At 38.2% G+C, this 27,661-nt stretch overlaps 1 protein-coding gene and 1 long non-coding RNA gene across 3 annotated transcripts in view; one reads left to right on the top strand and one right to left on the bottom strand.

The window, feature by feature from the left end:
- The window catches only part of NINJ2 (ninjurin 2), a 136,031-nt gene that overhangs the window by 77,390 nt on the left and 30,980 nt on the right, over positions 1-27,661 (top strand). The window contains exon 1 of one of the 2 annotated variants that reach the window (XM_072654089.1): positions 9,150-9,713. The exons of the other annotated variant lie outside the window; for it this stretch is intronic. Coding sequence (XP_072510190.1) covers positions 9,579-9,713 — 135 coding nt within the window. The 5' untranslated portion in view covers positions 9,150-9,578. Of the gene's footprint in view, positions 1-9,149; positions 9,714-27,661 lie in introns of those variants that run through there. 2 annotated transcript variants of the gene reach the window in all.
- On the bottom strand, positions 985-27,449 carry LOC140533822 (uncharacterized). Its single transcript, XR_011977067.1, has 4 exons — positions 27,331-27,449; positions 5,049-5,121; positions 1,362-1,504; positions 985-1,179 (listed from the first exon to the last, which is right to left on the bottom strand). It is a non-coding gene; the product is annotated as an uncharacterized lncRNA (long non-coding RNA).

Below are 27,661 nucleotides of genomic sequence, written 5' to 3'. Positions count from 1 at the left end.
AAAAAAGGATGGGGATCTGGTCACCTCATTGAATGTAACTTTATATCACGCTGACTCCACCCTCATTCTCACTCTTCCTTTGTTAGTATTAGGTCACTTTAACATTAAATGACAAATAAGTATGTATGATGTTATAAGGCAATGTGTTAGTTGGTAAGGAAAATAATGACTGACAAGCTCCTTGTCTTTGAGAAATTTGTGATGCATTATTTAATTCAATTCAGACGGTATCTACTAAGTGCCTACTATGGATAGGGCAGCCTTGGTGTTTGGGAAAGATGAAGTAATACACAAACTCCACCCTTCAAATAGTTTTCAGTCTAGTAATACTTAGAGATAACATTCTATTGTTGTCTTCCTTCAAATAAGTAAAGCCTAATATGCCTTTCCTCCTCCATTTCCTCCAGTCTTCCTAAAAAATAGAAGATAGGGAAATTCTCTTAGCATCACCGTATCTCTTGGTTTAACTCCCATAAGTGCCCTTCTACTATACCAGTTTTCCCACCATAAACTTGCTTTTGGGGAAGATTTAAGGGCAGTTTACTTAGGTGGCACAGGCAGAGGCTGAATGAGCGCTTGGTGGCTACCCTATGTGATACTTGAAGTGCTAAAGTAGCAGCCCACACTGGCTCATGTGCTACCCTTCATTAGCCCATTGAAAGAAAGGGAGTCATTTCATTATTTAACTCATGAGTGAATGTTATACATAATTTATCCCCCCACATGGCAAGACTTCCAAAGTCCTTCCGATACAGGGTCAGATGGTCCCTTCCAGTATGGTGGCACAAGCCTCCTACCCCAAACAAAATGGACAGCATCAAATAGCCTGGCTAGGAAGGAACCCTCTCTGACCAAACTTTGTATTTTAGGGTTCTGAATTCTAGTCTAATTGTTGTTCAGTCACTTTTCAGTTGTGTCTGAGTTTTTGTGATTCCATTTGGGGCTTTCTTGGTGAACTGATATAAAAATATCGTATTCCTGCAATTAGGAGGTTTCCTGGCTCAGTTTATGTTTATATTACACAGGCAATCAACTTTCTTTAGTCATGAAGTTTATTTAACGTTGAAAATAACAAAGAAACAGATTAAGTACTCCTGCTCTGAGCCTCTGGCCAATCACGTCACAACCCCTCATGCACCAGATGATGGAAAGGAGAATAAAGCTTTCCAGGGTCCTCGCCTGAAAGAAACAGTGAAAGCAAGAAAGAAACCAGGGAATGTGAAGGTGGTTGAGTTCATCTGCTGACCTTCACCTTACCTGTTGAGCTTTTCTTGAAAGTTATCCTGAGGCATGTTTGAGACTTCCCTCTCTAAATTATGTTCTCCACTTGGTTGCTCTGACTCTACTCAACCTCAGCTTACCTTTGTGGACCATAGTGCAGACCACTGAAGGAGCAGTTGTCAGTGATCACCACCAGTTCTCAGTTTCAAGGGCACCAATGACAAAAGCTGGCAAAATCCTTTTTTACACTGTGCAGAACAGAATGGCTGACAGGAAATACTTCCTAAGGACAAAGGAAGAAGAGTGAATTCTAATACCTTGCATTCTCGTTCTCCCATTCAATACCAATCTGTTTCCTCTTCTCAGAAACTTCCAAGGGGAAGGAGGACAGGGAAAGAGGAACCTACATTATTCCTCTTATCACTTACTTCCTTCAATCACCATCCTCCTCCTCAGGCTCAGGGGGAAAATAATAATTATAGTTCTGGTTAAAGAACTTTATATTTCATTAAAATTCATCAGAGACAGTTATTAATGTACAAGCATTCCTTTGGAGAGCTATTCTGGCTTCTGTTAATCAGAAATCTCTCCAATTTGAGCAAATTTAAATTCACATTTTATAGTAATTATTAAAAGATGAAAAATATTGCATCAGCTAAAGAACAAAGGTACACAATTATCACTTGCAGTTTTGAATAAAGCTTGCACTGGTAATGTGGACACACCCTTTAGGGGAGATCTAACCTGTCAAAAACAAGGATTCTTCTCTCTTTTGATCTGTTCAAACTTTCTGACTTCTCAGGGAATTAATCAGACTCTGATATTCTAGACTGGATAATTAGCAATTCAATGAAGTCTAGGGAGACCAAGGACACTATTAAAAAAAAACCAACACAACTAATTCTTAATTTTTGCAACACAGGAGAATCCTTCATGCTATAATGCCTCTCTTCTGCCTTCCCCCCATCTCATGCTTTTTGAGAAAAAATATTTTGCTTCTTTAAGTTTTATATAATAATCTGCAAGGTACATTGTACTAGTTGGTTCCATATTAAAACTAGGATTTTTGCATTTTACCTTAATATAGTAGGTGCAATAAAACAGATGAGGTGAAAATGAGAATAATTCTGATTCTTATTGCAATATACCAAGTGGCATAATAGGGATGAGGCATTATCTTAATAAATTATAGGCAGGGGGTAAATGTTTAATAACCAGTTCTCCAAAAATGTACCCTTGTACATTTTTAAGTTTAATCTTTGTTATTAAAATTTTTACCATCGCCCTCTTAAGTCCAGACAATCAACAAACAATAAATTAAGTCCTGATTCGTAACATTTGCTGATTTTTAGCTATAAATGCTTACAATAAAAATTTAACCATCAACTTGCTGCAGCATCTGCTTACAGGATATATAGGTGAAAATGGGAAAAGAAGCTGTATTTTAGTGGAGACAAAGGCCAACTTTTCAAACATATTTGACTCTCTGGTCTTTTAGTCACTGACACCCAGAAGGCTGTTTAAGATTAGTAAAGCTGTTTCGGATCAGGATGGAACAATTACAAAATAGGTATTTTGAGTTCTTTCTATGGATAATTTTAATGTGGTTATCTTTGACCTGAAATGACTCTCATCCAGAGATCGTACTTACTTTTCTTTGTTGGACTCAATAAGTCTTATCAAGGACAGTAACTAGATTCCTGTCTACCTAGAAGTATTTTTTAACTAGATCATTGTGAAAGCCCAGAAAGTCCATTGATTTCCCATCCCATATCAAATATCTAGTATTATTCCAGGAGAATTTATAACAATCAATTAATTTATAGCAATCAACTAAACTTCCTCAGGGGCTTAGTCTCCCATATGTCACAGAGGACTACCCAATTCCACAGGTATTCATTCCTATAAATTGAGGCCCAGACTTCTTTAATAAGATCATTAAAGAAGTTGAATTATGAGTGGCTGCTCTCTCATTCTGAGAACCTCTAGGTCTGACTCCATGGCTATAGGTCAGAAAATATTTCTGATTTCTACAAACCATAAGGCCAATGTTAATGAATGAGGTTATCATCATTGGTCCATAGTTGGTCATTCACAAATCCTGGACTTCAGAGCATGCACCATCCTTTTGAATGCCTGTTCAACAATCTCACCTGTTAGTGAGGGGCAGAAGATGCTTGGCTGGTCACATAGTGCAGAGATTAGGTAAAATACATGGAGCTCTCTCAAACCCACCTAGAATTGATATCTTTGAGCTCTTACTTTTGACTTAAGGCTGGTAGCTTGTTCCACTTGTCTCAACCAATTTGTATATATTTCAGATGGGCACTATAATGGGCTCTCCATTCCAAAAGGATACTATTAAATCTTAACTCCTCTAGGTAATAAGTGACCACAGGTGCTAGTCAGGGGTCTAAGTTGTCCCTGACTATCAGATAGCTGTACCCTTGGTGCAAAGAGGGGACTGGGAAACAATATGAAAGACTGTTACAAGAAGGGTAAATTTTAATGATTTCTAGTGAAGCCTTTATAACCACTTTATTTCCAATTTTTAAATCTAGTAACAATATAGCAGTATCGTCCCACTCTACTCAGAGCACCAGTACTAGGTATCACAACTATTCCAGCAGTGTTCTAGAGCCCGCTCAAATCAGCTCTTGAGGGTTGATTGACGCTCAACTGATGCTCAAAGTGAGCATTTACACCTTGGAAATTGACAAACATTGCACATCCAGGCTTAATTTGCCGCTTGCTTGATTGTCTAGACTTAAGAATGTGATGGAAAAAAAATTCAATAATGCAGGCTAAATTTACAAGTGTACTGTGTGTCCATTTTTTTCTTGAGACCCAGTTGTTAAACATTTACCAGCCCAACCCTGGCTATATCCATTCCCTTTAAAATGCAATTTTATCGTCATAAAGAACAGTATCTTCAAAGGCAATTTGTATATGAGTCATCCCAGACCTATTTTAATACTAGAATATACAGCTATGAAATAATTTCTTGAAGAACATATTTGTGGCACAATGTGAGGTTATGAGGTTAGTTAGATGTGATTCTTCCTTTGAGTTCAGAATAACTTCCTCTCAGGAGGAAAGAGTGAGATATCTCAGTGAGACATCAGTGAATGTATTTGGTTATTGGCAGAAACCTTGAGGTCTCTTTTATCAGACAGTCACTGAGACAGGGGGTTGGTTGTAGGCAGCCAGCTGCTCCAAGACCTAAGATCTCAATTGTAATTCCCCACCCCTGAAAGGCAGTCCTATACCAGGGCTTCTTAAACTGTGGGTTGTGACCCCATATGGGCTCATGAAAAAATCTGGCAATAGTAAAAGGTTTTTGAACACACAACAACCAAAAATTAATTAAAAATCAAATTCCTAAGGAATCTGAGATATTTCTGGCAGCGCTTGCCATTGTGGAATCTCACCACTTCACTTATAACCCTGGTTCAGAACACAAGCATGTACACTTCGTGCTGGTCATGCAACACCCAACAAACACTGCTGAAATGGAAATGGGGTCTTGGGTAGAAAAAGTTTAAGAATCCCTGCTCTAGACTTCAGGGCTTAGTGCATGGTTTTTATATCTTGGGGGTTACAGACATTGCTGAGTGGCATGACTTCTTCACTCTGAAGTGGTCAATACTCTTCTTTGGGCAAGAGAGAGGTTAATACTAACAGCTAATATTACATAGGATCTATTCTGTGCCAGGCACCTTACAAACATTTTCTCATTTGATCTTTACAACAACCCTGGGAAGTAGTTGCAATTATCCCAATTTTACAGATGATAAAACTGAGGCGAAGTAAGCTAAATGACTTACCCAGCAGGTCTGAAGCCAAGCACGTGCCAGATGGTGTCTAGTATGTAATCCAATTATTTTGTGGCATTTTGACCTAAAAAGGGATATTTATTTCAATGTTTATTGACTTCAGACTTTTCATAGTATTATAAATCTAGACAAAGAAGGAAACTCAGAGGACATCTATTCAAACTCCCCTCCCCTTTTTGTACAGATCAGAAAGCTGACTCCCAGTGATTTGTCTGTAATCACACAACTAGTAAACATCACAGGCAGAATTCAAACTCAGGTCCTCTGACTCCATTTTCCACTGTATTCTTTTTATCACTCTACACATTTTTCACTTGCCCAGTAAGTACCTGAAGCTTGGTTTGAACTCAGGTCTTCCTGATCCTAGTTTCAGTACTCTACCCACTGGTAGAGTGTACCTAGCTGCCCTGGCCTTCTTGCTTCAAACTCCCCAGGGGCAGAACTTTTTTTTTTACAGTGGGTTTCAGCCACTCAGAATTAAAGACCCTGGCATTTAGCAGCAGAATCCATGATTCATAACATGTGGTTACAAAGTCTTTCAGCAGTTTCATTATAGCTACTTTGGAGTCTCCTTAGCAGGATAGCTTTCAATCCATACCTAAATTAAATTAAATACCCAGAAGATATTAATAATTACAAATTTAGCCATTTGAATAAATTTAACCCATGTGTGAACAAGGAATTGCATTGAGGAGGGCGCACAACTTTCTTTGTTTTGATTGGTTTCCCAGTGTACCTAGCAGATGGAGCAAATGTGGAAATACTGTTGGGTTATTGAAAGAAAATTTGTAGTAGATCAATCCATTTGAACTGTAGCAAACCATCCCATTCTCCCTCTGCTCATGCGAATCACTCCATGGAGCTTGTAAGAAAAGTGTAGAAGGACCCCTTATCTTCACTCTGACCAGGTGACTATCTGAGGAGTGCCACAAAACCACACCCAGCCAGCCTCTAGGCATCTTTTTCAGGTTACAGGGGCCAGCTCCTGGAGTGGGGCAACCAGTAGTCTGGTTAAGGAAGGCTGAGAAAAAGTAAGAGAAAGTAACACCTTGAGGGCTGAAGCCTTTCCTGAGGAATATGCCAAGTTTTTCCATCATGTACAGTTCAGTAACCAGTACATATAATAGTAGCTAGCTTGGTAGGCAATGGTAAAGCATCTAGCAGGGTAGCTGCACAGAGGCAATTTTTTACTTGGTGTCTTCCTGCATTGAGGTAGCCTCTCTGCTTTCCTAGTTAGTTACAATAAGGGGGAAGAGAAACAGAGACACAGGACAGAGGGGAAGAGAGAGACAGAGAAGGATAGAGAGAGACTCAGAGACAGTCAGAGTGGGAGAAGAGGATGGAGACAGAGACAGAGAGAGAGACTAATTCAGTGATCTGGCCAGAAAAGACATTTAGTAAAGAGATAACAAATACTAATAGCCTACTTAGAGTCACCTGACATCATCCCTTTGACAGGACCCATCCATTATCAGAAGAAGATCTAGGTATCAAAAGGATGTCTTTAAGATCAGCGAAGGTGGAAAGGGATGGAAACACAGTCATGGGGCTCCCCATTGGGATCTAATGGAAGAGGGAAGCAGAACTTTGGGTCAATAGGATATGTCTTGCTGATAACAGCAATATTTCATATTTGGTTAGTCAAGTGTTTGACAGATGTACTTTGGCTTTTAAAGGAAGATTAGCCACAGAGTGGGGCACAGTGGCTGAGTAGGGCCTGGAGAGCCAAGATCTCTGACATTTTAGGAAATGGAGTAGCAACAGCTGGGACAGCTAGGTGGTACAGTGGGTAGAGTGCTAGGGCTGGAGTCAGGGAGGCCTAAGTTCAAATCTGACCTCAGACACTTAGTGGCTGTATGACCCTGGGCAAGTCACTTAACTTTTTTTTTCTTCATCAGTACAAATGAGCTGGAGAAGAAAATGGCAAATGACCCCAATATCTTTGCCAAGAAAACCCCAAATGGGATCACGAGTCAGACACAACTGAAATGACTAAACAACAACAGTGTCAACAATTACAACTACCTAGAGGCAAGGAAGTGGTCCAGCTCCCAGGAAGAGAATTGTGATAAAAAGAATATAGTGGAAAATGGAGGCAGAGGACCTGAGTTCGAATTCTGTCTCTGATGTTTACTAGCTGTGTGACTACCGGCAAATCACTGGGCCTCGGCTTTTTCATCTGTACAAAAAGAAAAAGAAGTTTGAATAGATGTCCTCTGAATTTCCTTCTTTGTCTAGATTTATAATACTATGAAAAGTCTGAAGTCAATAAACATTGAAATAAATATCCCCCTTTAGGTCAAAATGCCACAGAATAATTGGAATACATACTAGACACCATCTGGCAATGCCTAGCTTTCTTCAGCTTCATGAATTAGTGACCATGTAGGCAGGGAGAAATCAGAGGATCATTTATTAAAAGCAAGTACAGTCATGGTTTTTAAACAGGCTGGTTATTTCACTTGCTAATATTATGCCCAGCCAAGACATTTCTTTTAGAAGAACCTTCTGTTAAATTGATGTCCTGACAACGCCCCTCCCATCTTCTTCCTGAGAAACCAAGCCTCCTAATCTAGCAGAGGCAGACTCACAGAGAACCTGGCAGAGTCCCAGCTTGGTCCATTAATAAGATAAGAAGGGCTTGAGGGATTAGGGAGAGAAGTCAGTGAGTAACAGGGTACTTTTTGCTACTTTTTGCTCTATGATATCCACCCACATCAAGGCCATACACAGGAATTTATAATGGGTCCTGAAAAAATCTAATGGTGTGTGTGTGTACATGTGTGTGTGCAGTGAGAGACAAGAAGACTTTTAGATCAACATCCACAAAAAAGGCTCTGCCCCGTTCCCCCGTGTCCTAAATGAAGTTATTGCCCTGACCTATAAAATACCTTACATAGCACTTTTTACTTTCCAAAGTACTTTCACACATATATTATTATCTCATTTGATCTTACAAAATTAAGAGGCAAGTAGACCAGGTATTAACGTTCCCACAAATGAGGAAATGGAGGACTAGCAAGTTTAAATGTCTTGCTAATGATCACACACAGCCAGTAAATAATAATTCACATTTACACAGAACTTTATGCTGCTAGGTGGAGCCATAGTGCATAGAGCTCTGGGCCTTTAGTCAAGAAGTTGTTCAGTTGTTTATCAGTTGTGTCTGACTATTTGTGACCCCTTTTGGGGGTTTTCTTGGCAAAGATACTGGAGTGGTTTGCCATTTCCTTCTCCAGTTCATTTTACAGGAAGGAAACTGGGACAAACAAAGTTAAGTGACTTGCCTAGGGTCATACAGTTAGTAAATGTCTGAGCTCAAATTTGAATTTGGGTCTTCCAGAAGACAACTAAGTGTGGCTCAGTGAATAGAATACTGGCCCTGGAGTCAAATCTGGCCTCAGCCTTATTCCAGGCCCAACACTCTATCCACCGAGCCACCTAGCTGCTTCCTAAATAAAGAGGTTAAATGACTTGCTCAAATTCACACAGCTAGTAAGTGTCTGAGGCTGGATTTGAACACAGGCCTTTCTGACTCTAGGTCCAGTGCTTTATGCACTATAGCACCAACTAGCTGCTAGCAGCTAGTCAGTAGTAAAGTCAAAAAGGTGTCCTAGATTTTCTTAGATGAAGTCCTACATTCTTCCCACTCCATCAAATAGCTTCATTAGACAGGACTGAAGGATCCATCCAAAAGTTCTATTCCAACAGATGGTGTAGTGGATAGAGCATAGGAAAATAAACTGGCCTCAGATACTGAATAACTGTGTGACCCTGGACAATCAGTTAGCCTCTCTGCCTCAGTCTCTTCATGTACAAAACAGAGATGATAATAGCACCTACCTCTTCGAGCAAATGACATAACATATGTATGGCCCTTTGTAAACCTTAACATACTATATAAGTGCTAGCTATTCTTATTATTAAGGATATAAGGATCTCTATCATATTACTCATTTGGAGGTTGTATAATTGAAATTCCTCCCAGACTAAAGAGTTAGAATATCTACCAAGTACCAGCAAGTCAGAACACCTGTCCTTAGCAGCTGGGCTCTAGCAATGGCGCCTAAGGAGAATCAAGCATCAGCAGTCGGCAGCTGAAGAACTGTTAAGCTGAGAAGCCCATCAGTTGTGTGTGTGACAGATCCTATTTTTACCCTGGCCAGTTGCCCTTGGCAAGGCAGAGGTGAGAGGAGACATGCTGGGGAGTTGTGCTGTTGGTTTAAGGGAAGCCCAAAGTCACTACATTGTATGTATTCTTTGATCCAGTGACACCATTACTAGGCATTTAGCCCAAGAAGGTCAAAGGCACAGCAAGGGAAAGGTTCCTCACATGCAAAAATACTTACAGAGGCACATTCTCTAGTAGCAAAAAAACTGGAAATGATGTGGGGCAAATGAACAAACTCTGGTATGTAAAGTAATGCAATATCTCATCATAGAAGATATGGAAAATTCCAGGAAACTAAGGAAGATTTAAATGATGCAGAATAAATAAACAGAACTGGGAGAACAATTTATATGATGGTCAAAATAATGTGGACTTTGAAAAACATCAGAAATCTGTTCGATGAAGTGACTGATCAAGCTTGGCTTCAGGAGACTGATGGTGAAACATGCCCCCCTTCCCCCCCAGCAGAGGATATTGGACTAGAGGTAACAATGAGATGTTCCTCTTTAGACACTCTCTATGTGTTGATTTGTTTAAGTACTCTTACTTGTTATTAGGGAGAGCTCTTTGTGGGAGCAGTAGTCAATGGGAAGTGACAGTTACATTTTTAAAAAAGAGAAAAGAAAGCCAATAAAACATTTTTTTTTTTTTAAAGAAAAGGCATTAGCAAGGGTGGGGGTCTCAATCTGCCTTTGGAATGCAATATAATGACTCTCACAACTTGGTTCATAATTACAGAGCTCAAATCAGAGATATAATCACAGTCAAAAGTTTTTAAAGTTGGAGCCAGAATAGATATCTCTAACCACTTTCCCCACAATCCTTTTCCAAGAGAGACTTTAATGCCTGCCAGGAGGGGAAGCAGGAAATTGGGGCCAAGGACACTGTGCTGTCCTCAGAGAGAGAGGGACTATAGGGCTAGAATCTGCTCCCTTAAATATTGTCAGTCTTCTTGTACAGTCATTTCGGTCAGGTCCAACTCTTCATGATCCAATTTGGAATTTTCTTGGCAAAGATCTTGGAGTGATTTTTCATTTCCTTCTCCAGCTCATTTTATAGATGAGTAAACTGAGTCAAACAGGGTTGAATGACTTGCCCAGGGTCACACAGCTAGGAAGTATTTGAGGCCAGATTTTAACTCAGGAAAATTAGTTTTTGTGATTTCAGACCTGGCACTCTATCCACTATGCTGCCTACATTTTTAGTTTAAGGGATATGATGAAATTCAATCTATCTTATTATTGCTGTCAATCATTATTGGAGGGGAAGGAGGATCCCAGGCTTTATATCCAAGGTTTAGTTCCCTTTCCCCAAAATGCCAGTTTAATAATGAACACACATAGTGAGTAGCAAAAGAAATCAGAGAGTGTATAAAAAGGAGAATATATAAAAGACAATAGGGAGAGTAAAGTAGTTCTTCCATTGGGAGCGAGGTAACTCAACCAGGAGAGAGAGAGTGAGAGAGTCCTGGATCTCATCCGGGGAAACTCTCTCTGCTGCCTCCAGTGTAGCAAGCTAGTGACAGGGACACGATGACGACAACCAGCTCCTCTCATGTTGACTTCTCCAAAAGTTTTTTTCTTCAGCAATCCAAAGTGGGGTTGACCTCCTCCATCTTCCCTCAAGAAACTGAAAGGAGCACCTGAAACAGTATAAAGCTTGAAGGTCTGAAGACTAAAGAGGATGGAAAAGGGTGGAGCTTGCCAACTCCCCCCCCACACACACACACACACAGGGCAGGATGTTCATCTCTACCATTGAGGAGAGAGTCCCATACCAATGGACTTTGGAACTTGAGTTATATAGCAATTTTTTAAAGAGTAAAAAACCCAGCAAATAACATTCCATCCCATGGAGCCCTGCTGTCCCCATTCCCGCCTCTGCAAAGAAGGAGGGCAAATTGTTTTCTCGCATCTCTTTTTAGTTTGATCTTTAGTATGATCTTTGAATTTTTGCAGCATTCTTCCTATAGACACTGGGATGGTCATTCTGTGCATGGTTTTCTTGGCTCTGCTTACTTTACTCTCCATAATTATATGTCAATCTTTCCATCTTTCTATGTATTAATTACATTTATCATTTTCTTACAGTGTCGTTATGTTCCATTACATTCTTGTACCTCAGTTTGGACAGGCATCTACTTTATTTCCAGCTCTTTGCTACCACAGAAAGCGTTGCTATAAATATTTTGTTCCACATGGAACTTTTCTTTTTATCAATGACATCCTTGGGATATATGCTTAGTAACAAAATCTCTGTGTTAAACAAAGGGTATGGACATTGTAGCCTCTTTATTTACATAATTTCACATCGCTTTCCAAAACAGTTGTACTAATTCATTGTTCTACCGACACTGTATTAATATTGCTACACGCACTCCAACATTAAAAATCCCCATCTTTTATCATTTTTGTCAATTTATCTGGGTGTGAAATGAAACCTCAGAGTTATTTTTGATTTGTATCTCTCTAGTTGTTAGTGATTTGGAGCATTCTTTCATCTCATTTATAATAGTTTGTAACTTTTTTGAAGGCTGTTTGTTCATTGGGGGATGACTTTTAGTCTTACATATTTCTGTCAGTTGTCAATATATCTAAGATTACTTAACCCTTTTTGGAGAAATTTGATACAAAAATTTGTTCCCAGCTGATCTCTTCTTATCCTAGATGCATTAGTTTTGTTTGTGAAAAAGGTTTTCAATTCTATATAATAAAAATTATGCATTTTGTCTTTTGTAATTGTTTTTATCCTTGTCTGGTTAAGAATTCATCTACCTATAGTGGTAACAGATATATGGTTTGCTTCTCTTCTAATTTTTCAATGGCATGACCTTTAATAATTGGGTTGTGTATCCATTTTTAATTTATTATGGAATAATGATGTAAGATGTTGTCCTAAGACTAATTTCTTCTAGCCAGTGCTTATCAACTTAATAATTTCTAAGTAATTTATGTTTTAAGGTTTATGAAACAGTAGGTTGAGTTACATTATTTCTAAGTTTCCCCTTTCTAGTCTAAAAATCTCCTAATTTTAAACGAAGACCAAATGTTTTTGATGCTTGATGCTTTATAATATAGTTGAGGTCTGAAAATGTGATGCCCTCTTCATTCCTACTATTTTTCCACTATTTCTTATATCATTACATTATTTTTAAAGTTGTTTTGTTCATTGCTGTTTCCTTTTAAAGTTCCTTCTGTTCATTACTGTGTATGTTTTCTTTAGGGCAGCTAGGTGGTGCAGTGGATAGAGCACCAGTGCAGGAGTCAGGAGGACCTGAATTCAAATCTCACCTCAGACTCTTGACACTCACTAGCTGTGACCTTGGGCAAGTCACTTAACCCCAACTGCCTCATCCTGGGTCATCTCCAGTCATTCTGATGAATATCTGGTCACTGGATTCAGATGGCTCTGGAGAAGAAGTGAGGCTGGTGACCTGCACAGCCCTCCCTCACTCAAAACAAAGTCAAGTGCAAGTCATGTCATCATTTCTCTGACAGCATGGTCTTCTTTGGCAACAAACACACATGTTTTCTTTAATGACTTGATTGCCCTCTTTTCTTTCTTTTCTTGTTTTTTTGGACAAAGTTATTGTCAAAATCTTTGCAATTCCCAACTCCTTACTCCCCCAAATTGAGGAAAAGGAAAGGAAAAGCAAAGTCTTTATAATAAATATGCATAGTCAAACAAAACAAATCCACATATTGGCCATTTCCCAAAATACGTCTCAATTCTGCATTTGGAGAACATCATCTCTCTGTCAGGAGGTGGATAACTTGCTCATCAGTTCTCTATAGTGGTGTCTGATCATTTCACAGATCAAATTTCTTAAGTCTGAATGCATAAAAGCAAAGCAGTTTGGTCTACATCAGAGGTGTCAAATGAGGCAGCCACACTCCCAGTGGAGTGAACCAGATTAAACCGAACCAGATTAAAATGCCACTGGGAAATATTTAACAAAATAAGTAAAAACACAATAGAACATAGATCAAGTTGATATGTGGTTTTCTAAGTCAATATGTGACCAACACGGATCATTATGTATGGTTTATTTCCCTGTTCTATTTGCATTTGACATGACTGCTCTAAGTAACACAGAAATTCAGTGGCAGAAATGGGTTTTGAGAGCAGACTTCTTGACTCCATACCAGTCATCTTTCTATGACAACATCCTTCCCCATTATGAGTACCCAATTACAAAATGTTTCTGACTGGTATTCTTAAATTTTAATTTTATTTCTTAAAATTTGGATGCCCTTCTACTTTTGCTGGACAAGTAACGGAGAGGGTACACCTGTACTCTCCTACCTCCCATCCAACACTGATGCCATTTCCCAGAGCACACTTCATGAGAACTCCATGAAAGGAGAAAAAAACTTCCAGACCATGCTTTCCACATGTCTACACACAAACCTCACTACCATTGTATTTTAAGTTTGAACCTACTCTCCCCAGGGACTTAATATGTCCAGAGACTCCCTAGAGGAGAATGTGCTCCCAGGTTAAGGGGGTTAACATTTGTAGCAAATGTTCATAGTACACACTATCAATAAATCCTTTTCATAACACATGTATGTCATTATGTATGTATACCATTATGTATGTTCCTAACATATATTAGCAGCATGCCTATATGTATGTGTTCATAACATACATTATCAGTTATATATGTTCATAACATTCATTATCAGTAAATCCTTCAGTTGAGTTAATAGAGCCAACAAGTCGATTATAAATGAGGAGCATACTCATGTGAGTTCATGATTAAAAATATTTCTGAGCAGAAGTCTTAATCAGCCCTCTGGATACGCAAGACCTTGGATGACAGTGACAGATGTTACATATCTATTATAGCTATGCTGATATCTTATACCCCTACCAGACTGTAAGTTCCTTGAGGATAAGGACTGTGACTTATCTAAATTATTTATGTTCCTCAGTACCAAAAATATGAAATGTATGATTCTAAGTTATTGTATTATAGCTTTATAGATAGTTATAGTTATTTATGTGTGCATAATAGCCTTCCCTACTAGATTTTGAGTTTTTCAAGGCCAGGAACTGTACCATCCATGAAAAGACAGGTTGGTATATAACAGAATGTACACTAACCCTAGAGTCAGGAAAGATGTGTTCAAATTCAGGCTCTGATGCATTTTATCTTTGCAATATTGGGTACCTCTCCAAGCCTTAATTTAACTTATTTTAAAAAGTCTTGTTGTGAGGAAAGCATTTTGTAAACCTTAAAATACTGTATAAATGTGAGTTATTAATATCTTTGTATCAAATATAGCTTTAGGGACACAGGCATGAAGGAGAATTCTCAGAGGCATCCTATTTATCATACATCAATGACTAGCTAGTCTATTCAAAATAGGCCTTTCTATAGGACACCTCAAAACAGCCACAGACGGACAGAGACTTCCTGAGGTTACTGGTCCTTCTGTCCTTCAGAGTTCTTTGTTTTTCCCTTCAGGAAGCAGGCAAGCATATGGGGACTGGTAGCACCAAGGCTGCCATTGTCTAGACTCAGTCCCTGCATGTATGAACTTCCTGCTTTATTTGCCCTCCATGACCTCTAGGAGGCTTGAGTCATTTCCCAAATTCAGTTGCTTCAATGACTTAGCAAGGTACTTTTTCCTTTGGTGTCTGGGTACTACTACCAAAAGCCTTATCTCTTGTCATGGTGAGTGCTTTATAAAACAAGAGTCAGAGGACTTGAATTTCAGTCCCATCTCTGTTAATGACCTGTGTGCCCTTGAACAAATTACTTCCCCATTCTGCGCACCTATTTCCTTATCTATAACATTTTTTTGCAAGTTATCTGTTACCTTTAATTTATGGAATAAAACAAACATTTTCATAATATAGTATAATTAAAAGATTATATATATTATATATTATAATATGTATAGTATTATATATAATACATGAAATTACAAAACTATTATGCATAACATACTATTCTTTTCAAATATACAGCAAATTCTCATGAGAATTTCTTTATTTTTCTCTTTTTCTTCTCTCCCAGCCTCCCACCCCCACCCTAGAGATGGCTACCATTAGATACGAATAGATACATATGTAAAATTATTCTGTATATACTTTTATTTACCAGTCCTTTCTCTGGATGCAGATAATATATTTCTTCACATATCCTTTATTAATTTGGGTAGTTATAGTAGACAAAATTGCCTATTCAAGGAAACAATGTATAAATCTGAAGAGGTTTATGTCATCTATAAATCGAGGGTTCTGTATTCCATAAATAGCCTCAAAGGTCCCTTTTAGTGCTAAATCCAATAACTTCTCGGCCACAAAATATCATCAACTTTCAGTTGTAGCACTTGTTTCCAAGGAACTATGTACACTTTTAAAGCACAGGTCATAAAGGAGCATATCACTCCTCTGCTCGAGATAGCTGTCCCACTTGCTTGGAATGGACTCCATCTTCCCCTTCCCCTTCACCTCTTATTATCCCTCACTCCTGGCAATGTTCAGTTCAGGTGCCACCTTTTCCTCAACACCTTTTGATCCTCCCAGAATTCTGCATTATATTTTGTCTTGACTTATGCAATACTTTCTCCTTCCCACATCTCACCGGACTGTAAGTTCCTTGAGGACAGGTATTGTTTTTGTATCCCTAGCACCTGGCCCAGGGGCCTTGCATATAGTGAACGTTTAATAAATATGTGTTGAAGACAACCCCGAAGAGCTAATGATGAAGTGTACTATCTGCCTCCCGAGAAAGAGCTGATTTTATTTGTCTACAGACGACAGACATGCTATTTTTTCCCTTTTTTCTTTCATTTTTCTTTTATTCAAGTCTTCTTCTACAAAATGTTTTACATAATTGCACATGTATAACCTATATCTGATTGTTTATCATCTCTGGGAGGGGGAGGAGGAGGGAATGTCTTTAAAAAGTGGGAAAAAATACTTGTTGAATGAATGAGATACCATAAAATGTCTCTGTGGGTCTCACTGTGATACTGGAAAGATGAATATTATCATTATGCTAAAGAGGAAAGACAAGTCCAGATAAGCTACATAAATTACTGAAGGTCATACAGACAGTATTCAAACTAAGAATATTGGATTGGTTTAAGGTCCCAGTCCGGTGCTCATTTCCTTCAATGTTAATTTACCCGTTTCAGTAGCCATCTCTAAGATCCACTCTGTCCTGATCCTTTGAATTAGCCTGGGAGGATGACATACCTTATCACTGATAATCCTTCTTGTGTTTGCTGCTTTCCAAGGTCTGCTTGACTCAAGTGAGTCAAGGGCTCACAGCTTAAAATAGAGTCAGGGAAAATCTGGCCCAAAGAGCAAAGTGATCCTTGGCTTAGCCTTCACCCTGCTTAATGTTGCTCTGGTCTTTGCTGGCACAGCTTGTTAAACAACTCCCATTTTGAGCAGCCTCTGAAATTTTAACAATTAATGGTAGAGAGTAGCTGTAAGCCTAATAACAGACATTTGTATAACCTTTGTGTCAGAGGCTTCTTCCTGATTTGAAGGGCCTCTTGGGGGATTTCTAAATTTCTCCAGCTCATTAGCCTCCATGGATGTCCTCAAATCACACTGCTATAAGGGAAGGAGGAGGTGATCAATCCTTTTTATAAACCTCTAACCTCACAAGTCATCTAACATAGAATACACTTTATTTACCCAGCAAAGGACAAAGAAAACTGTGCTTATGAGCTCACAGAGGATCCAAGAGAACCCTTCCTTTGCTGGTGGGCAGCTTTCTCACTTCACTGACTTACATATTCCTTACAACTTAAAATACTACCCACATGTCTCCCTCAACAAAGGGAAAGGACTTGGAGCTTACTACAGAGCAAGAAAATCCCCTCCTGGCTCCCCCCAGGAACGTGTTTAGTTTTTGCGACTTAAAAGTATTAATCCATTTGGGACTTCTAAAGGAGGAAGGACTCATGGGTAAATTCTCCACTTCAAGATTCTACCTCTTTTGTCCTTTCTATAGCCCCTTCTCTTGTCTTTGCTCCTTGAGACTTACTCCTTAACAACTTCTCTTGTACTCCATGCTACTTGCGCTCTTCCCTGACTCATTGCTTTGCTGCCCTTGTGATATTTCTTCTCCCTCCTTCTCCTTATTCCTTTTTCTTTCTTCTTTTTCTTCATAAAAAGTATTTTATTTTTTCCAATTACATGTAAGATAGTTTTCAACATTCATTTTTTGTAAGATTTTGAGTTCCAATTTTTTCTCCCACTCTCCTCTGTCCTCAAGACAGAAAGTAATCTGATATAGGTTAGACAAGCAATCATGTAAACATATTTCCACACTATTGTGAAAGAAGAAACAGGACAAAAGGGAAAAGCCACAAAAACCAAAAGAGGGAAAATCCAGGCTCCATAGTTCTTTCTCTGGATAAGGATAACATTTTCCACCATGTGTCTTTAGAAATTGTCTTAGATCTTTGTATTACTGAAAAGAGCTTTGGTTGATTATCACACAATGTTGCTGTTACTGTGTACAGTGTTCTTCTGGTTCTGCTCATTTCACTCAGATTCAGTTCATGTAAGTCTTTTCAGCTTTTTCTGAAATCTGCCTGCTCATCATTTCTTATAGCACAATAATATTCCATTACATTAATATACCACGACTTGTTGAACCATTCTCCAATTCATGGGCATCCCCTCAGTTTTCAATTCTTTGTCATCTTGCGGTATTTCTTTACACCATTCGGGGTGTTTCCTCACAACTGTGGCTGATTCTTGTGAAGTGATGGGTGCCAGCTTTGAGATACAAGTGCTCTCTCACACCCAGAGTCAGAATGCCTCAAGGATGTCTGAAACTTTCTAGCCCTTTCAGGTCCTGGGAGGATGCCTCTGGGCTATTTAAGACTTCTGATCCTTTACCTGCGTCTCATTACCCCACTCTCCACACAAAGGATATCTTCCAGCAGGCAACCTTCCTATGAATAAACTATGACTCAGTTTCTGGTGAGTTCATTCTATTATCTCCTCCTTCCCTCTCCCAGCATTCTAGGAGTTCTCCATCAACACTTTCTACTGAGTTTGGGAATTTGGATGAGCTCCTCCCTTCCTTCTCCCTATTCATTTTCACATTCACCATTTTCCTTCAGGGTGTATGAGCTGAAGCATGGGAATTAGCTGTGGTTTCTCTTTAAAACTCTTGAAATCTCTGAAAGCAGGGGAGAGATACAACTAGTAGTTCCCAGTGGGTCCCTACAACACATGCACTAAGTAGAAAGCAGGGCAAGGTGGCTGTAATGGCCAAGATTCATTACTGCACTCAAAATAACATATTTGGAAAGCTGAGAATGACTTTGGAATCACAAGATTTACATTCAGATTTTAGCTCTGCTAATAACTGAATATGTAGTGATGTGGGTTGAGTGGATATTAGGTTCAAAGGCAGGTATGGATATGTGGATCATAATGAGGAGGTTCTTAGAGGCAGTAGAAGTCATTTTGGGAAGCTAGAGCTTTGTGGGTTATCTTAAAGGAAGGAGAATACCCTGAAAAACTAAAACCCTAACTTCTCTATTCCTACTCCCAAGATTTATACCAAACTTCATTCCACAGAGAATTTGTGACATCTTAGATCATAGACTATACATCTAGGATGACCCATAGTGAAATGGAAAGTTTGGGGGATTTTAGGATTAGAGGACCTGGCTTTGTTATTTACTAGCCCCTAGGCAAACTACTTTACCTTGTCCTTTAACATTCTTTCCAGCTCTAAAACTATGTTCCTCTAAACCTTTGGGGGCCTTAGTTTCCTCATCTTCAAAATGAATATAGCCCCTGCATCAGCATTATTTTGAGAAAAGTGCTTCGTAATCCATAAACCATTACAGTGGTTATAATAATATTCCAACTCCCTCATTTTATGTGTAAACTCTGCATATTTATAAAATTCAAGAACTGGAAAAAACTTTAAAGATCATCTCATTTACCCCTCATTTACAAAGAAAGCCTTGTCAAATGAAGCTACTTGTCCAAAGTCATACAAGTAGTTAGGATCAAGCAGTTATTGGCAAAGCTGAGACTAGAACTCAGATGTCAATTTCTTTACCTCTCTTTACATTTGCATTCATTTTTATGTTAGCTTTTTAAACACACTAAAGTGTGTATTTCTGAGTCTTCTATTCCCAGAGGAAAAGGACTGCTTGAAAAACTTAGAGAGCTGAATAAGTTTAAGGGTGTTTTCTTCTCCACCCATTCTAGTTATCTTTTCACAGCACAGGGTCCAGGGCGCCATCAACATACAGACTCGGTCAGGGCCAGTGACTCCCTGATGCACTTAAACAGGCCTTTCAAGTTTAATTAATGACTGAAATTTTCTACAGCACTTTTAAGGTTTATCAAATGTTTTGTTTTCAACAAACCTGTGGTGCAGATCATTCCTCCCATTTTACAGATGAAGAAGGTAAGAGTCAGAGATGAAGTGAGAGTTCCTTATGGTTGAACTTGGTTCTCCTGGCTCCAAGTTCAGAACTCTTTCTATTCTGTCAAACCATCTGCTTAGGTCAGGTCATGACAGCATATGGCCTGTTTATCACATCACAGGTTGTGGGAGGATTGGTCCTTTTTGCTGTTGTCTTTCAGTTGTGTCCAATTCTTCATGACCCCATGGACCACAGCATGTCAGACCCTTCTATCATCCACTATCTCACAAAGTCTGTCCAAATTCATGTTCATTGCTTCCATGACATATCTATTCATCTCAATCTCTGTTATCCCCTTTTCCTTTTGCCTTCAATCTTTCCCAACATCAGAGTCTTTTCCAATGAGTCTCATCTTCTCATTATGTGGCCAAAGTATTTAAGCTTCAGCTTCAGTATTTGACCTGCTAGTGAAAAGTCTGAATTAATTTCTTTAAGTATTGGTTGATTTTATTTCCTTGCTATTGAAGGGACTCTCTAAAGTCTTCTCCTGCTCCACAATTTGAAAGCATCGATTCTGTGGCACTCAGCTTTCCTTATAGTCCAACTTAGCCGATATGTTATTCAATAACCTCCTCAGCTTTCAGCCTCTTGGATCTATTATTCCTTAACACCTGGACCAAGTATTTTTCCTTTTGACAGAAGTTCAGAGTGAATGAATACTTTCACCCTATTTCTATAAGCACACGATTATTTGATTTCAAAGAACATAGTCTCCGTAGGAGGGAACTGGAATGACTGGCTCTCTTTTATAGAAGAGAAAATGAAGAGAGATCTAGTAAAGGAGCTTCAGGTATATAATACTTAGGGAAAGAAAGGACTGAAGCTTATTTAACAACCCCCATCTCCCTCATTTTACAAATGAAGTGAAATGATTTCCTGAAGGTCATATAGGTAGCAAGTATTAGAGTCAGGATTCACACACAGGTCCTTTGACACCAGACTCTGCTCTTTCTCCTATGCTACCCTGTCTAACTGATAAATGGGAAGTAAAGACCTAAAGAGTGTTGGTGAGTCATCTTTCCTCTCAGCACTAATCCTCCTGCCCTACAATCCAAATGCTTCCAGAAGAGAGCAAAGACTGGATCAGCAGCGAGGTGATTCCCTTCTCTGCACACCTGGACTTTGCCTCACAACAAACAGTCATGAGGATGACCAGGGTCAGCTATTGGGTAGGAGGTCCAAAGTGTCACAGACAAAAAACAAACCACAGAATCTCCAAGTTGGAAGGAACCTTGAAATCTTTCAACATATACCTGAAAGAGGCAGCCAGGTGGTTCACTGGATAAGAACGTTGGTTCTAGAGTCTGGAAGACCTGAGTTCAAACTTGACCTCAGATATTTACTAGCTATATAAACCTAGGTATAAACAGTCTGCTTCAATTTCCTGGACTATGAAATGGGAATAATAATCCTCCTTCCTAGGCTTGTTGTGACGATCAAAGAAGATGATATTTGTAAATGTATAGCAGAGTGTCTCACATGTAGTAAGTGCTTAACAAATGTTTCTTTTCTTCCTCCTAACAGTGAACCAGCCTCTACTTGTAGACTCAGACTCTCCAATAGGTGAGGGTGGGGAGAAGCACCTCCAGAGGCAACCCATTCTACTTTCAGATAGCTTTAATTGTTAAATTAATTTTGTGATTTACACACATTTTTGTGGTCCTGATCTCTGGGGGCAAGTAAGATAAAACTAATGCCTCTTCCCCATGAAAACCCTGCAAATATGCAAAAGCAGCTGTGATTTTCTCTCTAAATCTTCTTTCTAGGCTGTAATCCCAGTTTCTTCAAATACAGTAACAGTGCAATGGAAAGATCACTGACTTGGGAATCAGAGGATGTGGGTTCAGATTCTGCCTCTGATAATTACTAACTTTGTGACCTTGGGAAAAATCACTTTACTTCCCTGTGCCTCAGTTTCCCTGACTATAAAATGGGTTAGATATCATCTGTGGTTCCAATTTTCAGTGCAGGATATTTATGATTCTCATGTGGTATGATTTCAAACATCATTCTGCTTGAGCTTCTCTGAAAACTCTCCAACTTTTCAAATCTTCCTAAAAATGTGCTATCCTGAACTAAATGCAATCTTCCAAATATGGTCTCACCAGGGATGTCTGTTTTGAGAATACGATGCTTCTCAATATAACCTAAGATTATATTAGCTTTTTTGGTGGTAATATTATACTCTTGATTATAGAGTAAGTTTGCAATACGCTAAAACTTCTAGGTTCTTTTCAGTTGAACCGTTGTCTAATGATGACTCATCTTTTACTTGTGAAATTTATTTTTTTGAACATAAATGTAAGACTTTAGATTTATCTAAATTTTTTTTTGGACAGACTTATTTGCATACATAGTTCTCCTCACTCCTCAAATTTGCTTATCATGTAATTTTCTGCATTTAGGCCATATGTCTGTTTGGATCTTGTTACGTTATAGGATGTGAAATTGCGGTCGAAACTACATTTCTGCCAGGCTGGTTTCCAGTTTTCTTAGCACTTTTAGTTGAATATTAAGTATTTGGTTGAATATCGAACAATTATATTCTTCAGGTTTATTAAAAATTATTTTATTATATTGATTTGCTTCTGCATGCCCTGTGCTAAATATATTCCACTGATCAACTCTTCTGTTTTTTAGCCAGCACTGGTAATTTTTTGATAATTACTGCTTTGTAGCATAGCTTGTTATCTGGTACTTTGATACCCCCTTCCCTCACTAATTTTTTTCATTATTTCCTTTGAAAATCTTGACCTTTTATTTTTCCAGATAATTTTTTAAATTGCATTTTTCTAGCTTTTTGGTAGTTTGGCATGGCAATTAGATTTAGTGAGTAAGCGATTTAATTTAGAAACTGTTGAAATATTTTTTGTATTGACTCAGCCCAACAATGAGCAATGAATGTCTCTTCATTTAGGTCTGACTTTTTCTTTATCAGAGTGTTTTGTAGCTGTATTGGTATACTTCCTTTGTGTATATTGTAGGCATGGTTATATTCAATGGAAAACTCTGCTTGAGTTTTGTTGGTTAGATACAGAAAGACTGGTGATTAGTGTAGGTTCATTTTGTATCCTGGTATTTTTCTAAAGTTATTGCTTTATTAATTTTCTGCAAAAAAGAAATGGTTTTGTTTGCTCTTTGCCTATGCTAACTTTCTCAGTTTTTTGCCATTATGTTTGTTTTCCTTATTATTTGCTGTGTTACTGTTATAGCTAATATTTTTAGCATTATGCAAAATTATACTTTGCTATACTAATATGGCATTCTATATTATACCATATATTTATAGCACATATAATATACTGTATACTACATATATTATTACACATATTATAGCATACTGATAATGACTATCCTTTTATTTTTACCATCTTGGATCATAGTAGAAAAGTCTCAGGTTTATCATCATTGCATTTAATGTTCGTTCTTAGATTTGATAGATGCTATTTACCACATTCAGAAAGGTCTGTTTATTCCTATAATTTTGGGGATTATTTTTCAGACAGGAGGTGATGGTGTATTTTGTCAAAAGCTTTTTGTCTAACTATTGATAGAATGATGTAGTTTTTATTAGTTTATTACTTTTGTTATTAATATGGCCTAATCTGTTTATAGTGTTCCTAATATTGAACCAATCTTCATTGAAGCAACATTGCTGCCATAAATCCCACCCAGTCACACTTTATACTCTTTCTGACATATTAACGTAGCCTCTTTGCCAATAATTTATCTTAAAATGTTGTGTCAATATTCATTAGATATTGCTCTATACTTTTCTTTTCTGGGTTTTCTCTCCCCAGTTTAGTTTGTCTTTACCATAGAAAGAATGGGATAGAATTTCTTCCCATTTTTGCAAACAGTTTATGATTGATAAAGAATGTTTAATCTTTTTGTTTTTTTCTGAATTTTTGGGTGAGATTTTTATGCTCTAGTTCATCATCACATTTTGTAAAAGCATCATATTCATCTCTCTCTCTCCCTCTCTCTCCCTCCCTATACACACACACACGCACACACACACACACACACACACACACACACACACACACACACACACACACTCCTCCTACTATGAGCTCATTCTGAGATTTAGCTGACTATTCCTACAACATTAGGCTCTAGTTTTACCTCCATCCTTCATTACCCACTCTTATTTCCATCTTCTGTTTGTATCTTTTTATAAATCTAAGTTATTTGATAAATTCCCTGTGTACACACTTTGCTCTCTTTATCAGCATTGTTTTCTCCTTATCAAAATTGTTTCTTTGTGTGCCTTCTGAATTTAGTTTTTGAGAACATTCCATCCCCCTGTAGAATTTTAGTTTGAGGCCCTACTTATCCTGTCCCTGAATTCTTTGAAATCTGCTCTCCCCACATCTAGAGTGCATGACACACTATGTTCAGATTTCCACTCCTCTATCACAAATTCTAAGATGAAGTGTTCACTCCCACCCCACCCCCAAGCTCCGGTTCAGATTTCCATTATATGTACTCCCTTGTTGATAATAATGAGACCCAAAACAGACGTTTCCCTGATTGATTCCTCTACATTATGAAGGGAAAAATTATCATAAAGTCAAGAATTCAATAGATACCCTACTTTTGATAGAGAGAAAGAGAGAGACACAGAGACAGAGACTCTAGATAACTGAAATTCCCCATAATTATTCTGTCATACCCCTGTGTTAGACTTTGTTATCCATTTCCTGATCTCCTTATCTGTTTCCTCTTCTGTCCAAGTCATCCATGGTCTGAACTCCAATAACAATATTATTTTTGTTTCTGCCTCAAATTGATTTTCCCTCAAATGTTCTCTACCACACTTCCTCGTACATGTCCTGGATTTCCTCACATGCGTTTCAGCAGGATAGGACATAGTGGGACCTTCTCTGATTATTTATGTTCAGAGGCACCAATAACACTAATCTTCTTTTAAAATCATTTTTAGAAGGAGAGGACAGGAACAGCAGTGACTTGAAAACTTTGCCTAGTAACCTGACGCTGGGAAATTGTGTAGCCTAATTGGTGGAGGTTATGACAACCTGAATGGGGACTGGTCTAAGGTAGCTGCATAAGCATTCATAACAACCAGATTTAGATTGCTTATATATTGCCGCAGGGTCTTTGTCTACCAGGGAGAATCAAACAAATCACTTCATTTCTCTGGACTGCGTTTCCCTCACCTAGATTATTACAGCATCCTCCTAATTGGTCTCCCTGCCTCTGGTATCTACCCACTGAAAGACCATAGCTGCCTAAATGATTTTCCTTAAGCATAGTTCTGACTGCGTCACTCCCTTAATCCATCATCTCCAGGTTCCCTATTCCCTCTGGGATAAATTAGAAATTCCTCTATTTAGTTTTCAAATTCCCTCACCACCTGGCTCTAAACTATCTTTCCAGCCTCACTAGACACTACTCGCCCTCCCACACTTTGTGGCCCCTCCAAGTTGGCCTTCTCTCTGTTCATCTTTCATCTCTGTGCCTTTGCGCTGGCTATACTCCATAGCTATTCTCCATACCTCACTCTCACCTCAAAGAGTCTCTAGTTTTCTTCAAGACTCAGATCAAATGCCATTTTCTCCTTTGTATATACTTGTATTTATTCTCTTCATATTTATTGTGTGTATACGTTCCTTTTGTCTCCTTTGTTACATATAAGCTCGTGGAGGATTATTTCATTGTTTTTGTATGCAGTGTCTAGCACAGTTTCTGGCACGTAGCAGGCACTTAATAAGTACTTGTGATTAACTGATTGATTGATTAATTGCTGCACAGGATGAAGAAGCAGAGGAATTCTATGGAGAGTTTGACAAGGTCCTTCAGACTGTGTTAACATATATTGTTATATGCCTTATATATAGTTATATGTTATGGTATACGATGATTTCAGTGAGGACTTGAGGAGGATATTGAAAAATATGTTGGAAAATCAGCTTCCAGATAGAAAAACAAACAAGGCAAGAAGCTTATAGATTTCTCAGAAGTCTGATGCCCATATGGCATGATATATTTTTCCAGAAGAGAACTGGAAAATACTAGACATTGCTAGCCCTTAAAAGCGTCATATCAACATAAAACTGACTGCTTCTTAACAAGCAGGAAATGACAAGTTACCGATGTAGAATCACACAAGTCAGGTGTCATGTTCTGTTGATGACTGAATAGAAAAAACAACATAAAAATGAGAATAAAAGCTTGCAGGCAATGCAGCAGAATCAATCTGACCCATTCTCAATGAACCACTGATACCAAAAGGTGGAAAGTGGAGGAAGGCAAAAAATCAGGACCTTGATTATCACAATTTTCTTTAAAAGTTTAACTGATATAAAGCAGTCAACACAATATGAGAGCCAAAAGAACTAATTTTCTACAACAAACACTTATTCTTCTTGCCAAGTAGAGATAGATGGCAGTCGAGGGTATTATGAATGAAGGAGGATAGTAGACGATTATGAACAGTATTTACAGTTTTTGTTGTTTTTTTCCCAACCAAAAATAGTGTGAGCAAGACTATAGAAAGTTTGGCATGAGATCCAGTTGAGTCACATTATTCCAAGAGCATTCATAGATGAAACTTATGGGACAATTTATAGACATAAAATGGGAAAAATTTGTCCCTATTTCTATGTCTATTTTTATCATCATAGTCACTATCACATTTGGACCCTAACACCTCAGTTTCTAATGTGAAGAAGTTGAAATGATCCTTAAGAAGTTGGGGAAAATGTAGAGCAGATCAAGGAGACATGGAGAAAATTTGTATTCGAGGAAATACACCCTTGAAAAATGAGAGATAATCTTACAAGATAGAAGGCAAGAAGAGTAAAAGAATAATCCTAGATGATATTAATATTCACAAAAGGCAATTGGGAGGATATTGATCAGTACTGACCCACATGCCTACTTTCTCACTTTTGTAAGAATGCCCTACATGTATATCGAGAGCATCCTTGTTGAAAATAAAGGAAATAGGAAGGCTTTCATAGCAGACCTCCTCTTTGTAGTCACTCAGTGACCGAAAGATTTATCAAATATAAAATCTTACTATGTAAATTTATTGATTACAAAAGAGCACTTGACTTGGTAGAGCAGAAAGCGTTCTTAAATGGCCACTTCCAACAACCAATCACTCGTACAATTTTCATAGATTCCTTTAAAAATACAACCACAGACATAACTTTGTTTATATATAATACACTTGTTTATATATGTATGTATATATATATGTATATATATACACATAACTCTGATTACTAACACAAGGTAATATATAAAACAGGAAACTCTCTAACAGTATTTGTCATCATTATGGAGGATAAAAGGAGGTGAAAGGTCTAAATGGAAGGATTCCCTATAGTTGGTGAAATTCTCTAGAGGTTTCTATCTATGGATACTATGTGCTGACTGTGTTAAGACCCAGAACATTACAGGGAAACCTCAGTGAGATGCATGATTATTCAAAAGAGATAGCCCTAATGATTAATATAGGAAAAGCTGAATGAATAAATATTTCTGTTGTCTAGAACATAATATGTAGTTGGATGACCATTCTATTGAATTATTGTTTTAGTACATAAAATCTTGGAAAGTCCCTGCACATACAAATGAGTTTGATCTAAAATGAATAGGAAGAAGAGAGAAGACAAGAATTATCTATACTCACCACATATCAGATATTTGTAGTCTAGGGGTGTGATAATTTGGGGGACTCAGGATCAATGCCGTTTTCCATGATAGCTCTCAAGGGGAGGGGAAACAGCTTGACTCCACCAACTCTCTCCCACCAAAAGCTGGTTGGCAAAAGACCATCACAAGTAATTAATAAACCTCTGTCAACTCTGTCAACAGCAGTAAACAATAGCCAAAGAAGAGATTAGAATAGACCTACAAATAGACAAGGAAAATAATGGGATCTTTTACAGGGAACAAGATAAGAACTTCGTTCGAAACATAAGAAAGAATGATCTCATCTAGGGGAAATCCCCTCCTCAATC

The sequence above is a fragment of the Notamacropus eugenii genome, chromosome 3 (assembly GCF_028372415.1).
Source record: "Notamacropus eugenii isolate mMacEug1 chromosome 3, mMacEug1.pri_v2, whole genome shotgun sequence".
Lineage (NCBI taxonomy): Eukaryota > Metazoa > Chordata > Mammalia > Diprotodontia > Macropodidae > Notamacropus > Notamacropus eugenii.
The sequence above is the reverse complement of the archived record's forward strand: the minus strand, read 5'-3'. Positions and strand labels throughout refer to the sequence as shown.